Here is a 7107-nt window from a genome sequence, read left to right on the forward strand (position 1 = left end):
TAATTATAGTATAAGAGCATCTGTATTTTAGTTTAAAAACAATGTATGCTAGAGATAACTGACACCGAAATCTTGTGTTTAAAAACATCTAAATTCAACATTTACGTTCAAATTTGGCAATGATTTTCCAAGCTATAAAACACTTACGGATTAAGATTAGCTCTTACTAAGGTTGAAATAACAATAGAATTGAATACAATGTTACGAAATTTCAAAGTTCCCTTGAAAGCTAACAAAAGATTAATAAAGCGTTGAAGCGATCCAAAAAAGAGATCTCGAAAAATAAAAATTTACTCGATACCGAGTTTCTTTTTCAGAGCGAGATTGAGGTCAAGCGCTCACCCATGTTAGAGCCAGATCTTTCATTACTTTCAATTTTAATGCTAAAACGAAACGTTACGCCGAAAATAAATTTGAAGTGGACGATAGCGAACGCTTGTTCAAAAGCCAAGAGTCCATACACTAAGGTGTGTATAAAAATGAATATTGCAATGTTATTTTTCAGAGCTTGTAAGTTTGAAAAATTCTTAAAGACATTTCAGATTCTGTTAGTTTCGGAAGAATTAAGTAAACAACAAGCATTTTTATTGAGGATGTTTCACAGTCCTTCTCAGAAAGAAATTTTTCTTCTGCCCTTGAAAGAGATTACTTTTTAACAACTGTAATTGAAATAGTAATAATAATAGACATTATTAGACTAAACAAATATTAAAATACTGTTTTACCTAATTATAATTTTCCTCCACAATGATATGAGTAATCGCAAAATTTAAACGCGCGTTTAAAAACGTTGGCCTAGAAAAAAATCCTATTCGAAGGCAACTTTAGCCATTCGTCATAACATCGAATGGCATTCGCGAAACGTTTAGAAACTTTGTTTTATAATTGCATGTATCGCTCGGACACGCGCACCACGCAGCGGTAAATGCGGTGCGGCTGCGGGGCGGCTGCGGCGCGGTTGCGGCGGCGTGCGGCCCGCCGACCTCCGTTGGCGGCCATCGCGGCGCCCGCGACCGTCGCTCTGCTATGTATTTATTTAATTTATAATTCACGTGGCCCACAACACGAGAGCTTGTCAAATATGTTTAATACTTATTTTAATTCAAGTATGCATATGTAATGACGTAATCGTGATTGTCAGCACCTCTTAAAAAGACATTAATTTTCAAAATGGCGACCTATAAATTAAATTAACTCGTAAACTTCCACCTTGCACTACAATCTCTGACAATGAAAATTATCTACGTTGTTATACGTGTGATTCGTTAACGTTTTAAGTTAATCCAACAATTGTAAGGTCACGGATCGTTACATTGTTTTTAAATAATCGTTACTCCCCGCGCCGCTCGCGGCTCACGTCGAGAGCCAATACCTCTCAGCACAAGGTCAACAACCAACGATAACCTTGACTATATTTTAACAGAAAAAACTTTGAGCATCACGCGAACTAAAATAATAATATTTTTAACATTGCCTTCGTGGAACTTCGAAACATCCGTTGCACAAATAATGATGCAGTCTGGTTCAGCTTTTAGCACGAAGGTCGCACTTAATCAATATTTATAACTATTTAAGGCCAGATTTAAGTGACCTAAATAAACGAACTAATTTGAAAACGGCGCGAAAAATGAAAAGTAGTGCGCGGGACGACAAGATGGCGGATCGTTGCGCAAATGTGTGAACGCGAAATTTTGCTCGGTGTATTATTTATTGATTGTTGAAAAACAATGGCGGGCAGTCGGTGTCGGCGTCGCTGGCAGTGAGTCAGTGGGTCAAGGGTGCGCTGGCCTAGTTACGCAGCCCCGCGCGCCCAAATTCGCGGCTTTACCAGTTGCTAACCTCTCCGACTCGCACACCGACAATGCGTAGAGAGGGGCCATGGTACTATCAATTTATTAATCAACCTATTTTAAGTTTATTTTACAGTTAAAAAAATAAATATCGTTACTATGTAAATTATTTAATATTTTTCAATTTCCGACACACATTTATAAATATAGGACTTAACTAAAATAAATCCGAAAATATCAGTGTCGCATTCACAGTGTAATCACAATTAACCTTGATCAAACACGATGGCGTCACCTCGTAATATCGGAGCAACTATCAAAACAATAATAAAAATACAAAGTTTCGAGGAATTTTCCATTTAGATACAAAATAGGAAGAACAAATGTTATCAGCGACAGTCGACAATGTCACATCACTAGTGTAGGCTACACTAGCGCTAGCGCGGCATTGGACAGCTCTTACGTAAGCCAAGTTTAAGGCTGCTTAGTTTTTGAGCGGCCGCGGACAAGTGTCCGTACAGTTGACTGTGAGTGTTACACCCACATTACGTGCCACACTCAGGGCCATGCGATCATTATTATAAGAATTATTATTAATAATTAATAACTATGACGAACTGACCCAGAAATTACCCTAATTTAATTCATTCGTTTCATGTAGTTTAATTATTATTATTCGGGAATATGTGTATTATTGAAGTATTGTGTGGTCACCTTATTTACACGTAGGTGCTCACCCCGCTGCGGCGGATCTACCAAGGCCATCAAAGTTTTATAGCACTTTGACACTTGAAATTCAAACACTCATTCTATAGTCCCATAAAATTATCGTGCTTGCTGAGTAGCGCTGTTATCGCGGTTCTGTCTAAGTATGTGGGCATAGAGTATGACACATAAGACATGACAAGACGGTTTCACTTTAGCCCACATGGCGAGATAACTTTGTTGCACCATAAATAATTTATTTTCAAGCATACCATACATTAGTTATCACCCATAAATCTAATACTGTAAATGCAAAAGTTAAGATGTATGGATAAATGCTAGTTGGTATCTCCAAAACGGCTCAATGGACCATAGAGTATGGAACACAGACTACTAACTTTTGCTTTTTTATTATTCCCGCGCGAACGGACCAGTGGACAAAAGCTTGTGATAAAATAAATCAAACTGACACGTTAAATTGAAGAATAGTTAATATTTCTTGTTATCTCATATATCAAATGATGAAATTTAAATGTTAGTAAATCCATTAGTTTTTCATTTTTCGAAAGTTGTTGAATATTAATACGAAAAATATAATTAATACATGAGTGGAAGAACAAAAAGTTACGTCGAATATGACGATGCGCAATTGCAAAAACAAGGCAACGCGACGCAAGTGCAGTGTTTATTTAAACAGCTGACGTGTACTTAAAAATTATTGTTAATTTATGCATTATTAAACAAGGTTTTAAAACACAGTAAATAAACACGAATATGTCTATAATTATTGTATAACAATTTTTATTTTATTAATTTATACAGTTAAGCAGTCAATGTTGCATTACAATTTAATTTTTAAAAATGCGTAGGTTTGCCTGTATATAATATTATTTATTTATTTGGTACCAATTGGTTTCAATATGACGTATTATTTAAAATTAAACAATGTACTTACTGATCATCAACTAGCGCCATCTTGTAACGAATAGCTGAACTAAATTTATTTCCATGACAAAGTAATATTGATTCAACAGAAAACCCCCTAACGAATTCTTTAGTCATGGACGATTTAGAGAAAAAGATACCGGTGCTTTGTGTGGGTCCCAAGGGTTCAGGGAAAACCACTTTGCTTAAGAAACTACAAGAGGCCGAAGGTATTGACTACACGTACAGTCCAGTGCCAACAATTGGCACTAACATCTACGATATTAATTATGTTAACAAACAAGGTAAAAAGCAAGTGCTGTCTATCAGAGAAATTGGCGGAGAGATAGTAACATTGTGGAATAATTACCTAGGAGGAGTTGAAAAGGTAAACAGTGACTAAATTTCAAACAAATTTCACATCGCCTTACGTTTTACTGAGTTAATTTACTAAGTCTTAATCACCTTACTATCTTGCAGGTAATTTTCGTGGTGGACACATCAAATTTGTGTCAAATATCAGAGGCTGCCGTGATGCTCTACACTTTACTGGCCGAACCGAAGCTTCGCAGTTCAAAGGTTTTCGACCATTCACTAAATTAAATTGTCCTTGTACAAAAAATTAATAGAAATATCTGTCAGTTTATTCTAGTGCTTAGCAAGATGGACGTGGCGTATCGTCAGATGAGGAACGAAGCATTATTAATGCTACAGCATTCGCGACTTTGTTCAGAGCTGGCCAATGCGCCAGCGCTGCTCGAGGCTTCGCCGCTTACCAACATCGGTATAGACGCGCTACGAACCTTCCTAGGAGACGCCAGAAAACTAGAGTAGTTTTCGTGTCAAGGGACAAACAAACACGATTAGTTGGTGGTATGTCACTTTGTACATGCATGCTTAAGGCCGATATCAGCCGGAGGGCTTTTACCAAATTCATTACAATAAAAGGGCTTGGCGTTCATTCGAAAGTCTTATAAAGAGCAAGTAACATACATACATATGTAGATTAGATGAAAATCCTTGATACACATTGATGTAATTTTCGTCACTCAAAATAAAGTACTTTGGAAAGTGTTACTTTTATTTTTGTGCCTTTTTTCGTACTGCATTATAGGTCTACACACATGATAAGCCACGGAATATATTGTTTATTAATTTTATATAAAAAAAAATCTTAATCGAATTAAGATATTTCTACAGCAGAAATTTTAAGGTTTAATTTCTTGCATAAAACGAACAGCAGAGTTTATATTCTATTGAGGATACAAAAATCACAGGCGCTTTTTTGCGTATAAAAAAATAGCAAATGTAACTGTAGTTATATTGGCTGTGGCAGCGTTAAACGTGTTCGTTAAAATACGTGAAAACCACTGAGTCGGCATGATTAACAAATGTTAAATTAATAAAAAAATGATTTAAATAATAATTTTTATTTTCCTAAGTGCTTGACACTTTTGGCTGTATGACCCGAACTTTTACTTCCACTCCATTGAAGAAAAAGGAATTCAAAAATTAAACATTGTCAATTGTCATGTCTCTTTTCAGTAATATTTTCTTAGACTCTAAACAATTTTTAATACATAATTCGTAACAATTGAAACTATAATTATTAAAACAAACCATGGATATTACAAAATTATGTCGAAGCTGCATGAAAGAAGTCGCGTCTTGGGAAAAGGAGAATTTCGATTTGCGAGTTGTAGAAATGTTTTGTTTTTGTACAAATGTTGAGGTATTTATAAATTGTATTACTTAATAAAACTATCTTAAATACGTATATATACTTCGTACTATAAATCTCCATTTCTAACAAATTCTTAAGTTATTGCTTAACGAATAAGACGAATAAATTGCAAATGAATTAGCGAAAGAAACGTATTTGAAACTGGACATATATAATACATATGAAGTAATAATTTTTTTTAACCTTATAGATTAATGCCGAAGACAAATTACCAAAGCAATTCTGCTATGACTGTGTAATAAAAATTGAATCCTCATACACATTTATTAAGGAGGCTCAAAACGTAAATGTTACTTTAAAAAACATAGCATCAAGAAGAGAAACAAGTATTATTGTGGAATTAGAAAACTGTATTAGGCCAACAGAGGTTCAATCTGCACCAAAACACCATCTTAAACTAACTCTGCCCGATTATAAACTTTGTAGCACTATTGAGAACTTTGAGGAACCAATATTATTGAATAATGTAAATGAATCTCCTAATTTTACTACAGACAATATTCCTGTTGAGCCAATAACTGATTGTTTAAACAATCCTCTTGATACAGATACAACAAAAGAAATAAAAGATGTTCAAAACTGTGCGAAGAAAAATGTTTGTACTATCTGCAAAAAAGGTTTTATATCTAAAGTATGGTTTGCCAAACATATGGAAAAGGAACATTCAGGTCAAAAGTATAGCTGTCCACATTGCAGTAAAAGTATGTATTACTGTTTATTTGTAATTTAACAGAGATAAAACATGAAATTAGGAAATTGAATAATATTTTATAATATGTATTTGTAAAAAAATAAGATAAAAACGATGTCAACAATAATTATGATTGTCAAGTAACATATTTTGTTAACTAGAAAAAAAGTAAAAAATGCAGAAGTCAATAATTGATATTTTGTGTGAGGAGCACTGGCCAAAAAGAAAAATGTTATTAATTTTTATCTGTTAATTGTAACTCTTTCTATTTTTTTTTAGCATTCAGTAGAGCATCTCAATTGACATATCATTCCGCAACACACTCGGATGAGCGTAAATTTGGCTGCACTTTATGCAGTAAAAGGTTTAAGAGACGCAAACAATTGACCGTTCACTTACGGTCACATTCCGATGAGAGGCCGTACTCTTGTGATAAATGTCAAAAGAGGTAAACCTTATTTTAACATCTATTATCCACAGTTACGTTGTAAAAATATTTTCTTGGCAATGTCTCGGTGATGATATTTGTACTAAATTTTTTTTTAGGTTCAAACTAAAAAGTATATTAAAGTGTCATATGAAGGTTCATGATGGGCGCAAGCAATATCTATGCAGCTACTGTGGATGGGCATTTGCACAGGGTAAGTAACTATATTTTAATTTCCACTAAACATGTAAAATAATTTGCAAAGAAAAGTGTAGATAGGTGACGATATTGGTAATTCTAAAAGCATACTGATGCCTTTTATATTCATATGTACTTTTATTGATTCTCAAATAATATTGACATATTGTACACTATTGATATAGGTGATCGCTAACTTAGGGTAGGCTCTGAACCTCTTTGTGGGGCCTCGCGGTGGCAAGCGAAAGCGATCCCGTGGCGCCCTATACAATGCTAGGAGGGAACTGAGGGGTTTAGTGGGTATGCCCCATTATGGGGAGAGTGTGACTTAACTTTCGTGCCTGCCCGAGGCTCGGAGTATGCGTAAAGCATTCCCCTCTGGGAAAAAAAAAGGCTCTGAGCCTCTAATCGGGGATGTATAATGAGCTGATGACGACACTATATCACATAGTCACATTAAGTGATTAATGATAGAATACTGAAATAACATTTAAAAAACTCAAGTTCTATTATAAGACCCCAAATTGTTTATTTAGTATGTTTTCCAGCGGGTAATTTGTCAGTGCACGTGCGGCGGCACACGGGCGCGCGGCCGCACGCGTGCGCGCAGTGCGGCTACCGGGCGGCG

At 35.2% G+C, this 7107-nt stretch overlaps 2 protein-coding genes across 2 annotated transcripts in view; both read left to right on the plus strand.

The window, feature by feature from the left end:
- The first annotated feature begins 1575 nt into the window (after window positions 1-1575).
- On the plus strand, window positions 1576-4459 carry LOC106107904 (ADP-ribosylation factor 1-like 1). Its single transcript, XM_013288919.1, has 4 exons — window positions 1576-1881; window positions 3530-3807; window positions 3900-3998; window positions 4062-4459. The coding sequence occupies exons 2-4, from the start codon at window positions 3556-3558 to the stop codon at window positions 4251-4253; spliced, it is 543 nt and encodes a 180-aa protein (XP_013144373.1). The 5' UTR covers window positions 1576-1881; window positions 3530-3555; the 3' UTR covers window positions 4254-4459.
- Window positions 4460-4952: 493 nt separating this feature from the next.
- LOC106107749 (zinc finger protein 649-like) overlaps window positions 4953-7107 on the plus strand; it is a 3172-nt gene continuing 1017 nt past the window's right edge. The window contains exons 1-5 of the mRNA XM_013288749.1: window positions 4953-5151; window positions 5354-5864; window positions 6134-6302; window positions 6401-6495; window positions 7028-7104. Coding sequence (XP_013144203.1) covers window positions 5041-5151; window positions 5354-5864; window positions 6134-6302; window positions 6401-6495; window positions 7028-7104 — 963 coding nt within the window. The 5' untranslated portion in view covers window positions 4953-5040. The remainder of the gene's footprint in view (window positions 5152-5353; window positions 5865-6133; window positions 6303-6400; window positions 6496-7027; window positions 7105-7107) is intronic.

Source organism: Papilio polytes, unplaced genomic scaffold (genome assembly GCF_000836215.1).
Source record: "Papilio polytes unplaced genomic scaffold, Ppol_1.0 DF821845.1, whole genome shotgun sequence".
NCBI lineage: Eukaryota > Metazoa > Arthropoda > Insecta > Lepidoptera > Papilionidae > Papilio > Papilio polytes.

Excerpts from the sequence above, each read along its gene's own strand:
- LOC106107904 (XM_013288919.1), top strand. The coding sequence starts at position 3,556 with ATGGACGATTTAGAGAAAAAGATACCGGTGCTTTGTGTGGGTCCCAAG. Across the intron at positions 3,808-3,899 it reads ACCTAGGAGGAGTTGAAAAG|GTAATTTTCGTGGTGGACAC; the intron begins GTAAACAGTGAC and ends ACTATCTTGCAG. Across the intron at positions 3,999-4,061 it reads CGAAGCTTCGCAGTTCAAAG|TTTATTCTAGTGCTTAGCAA; the intron begins GTTTTCGACCAT and ends AATATCTGTCAG.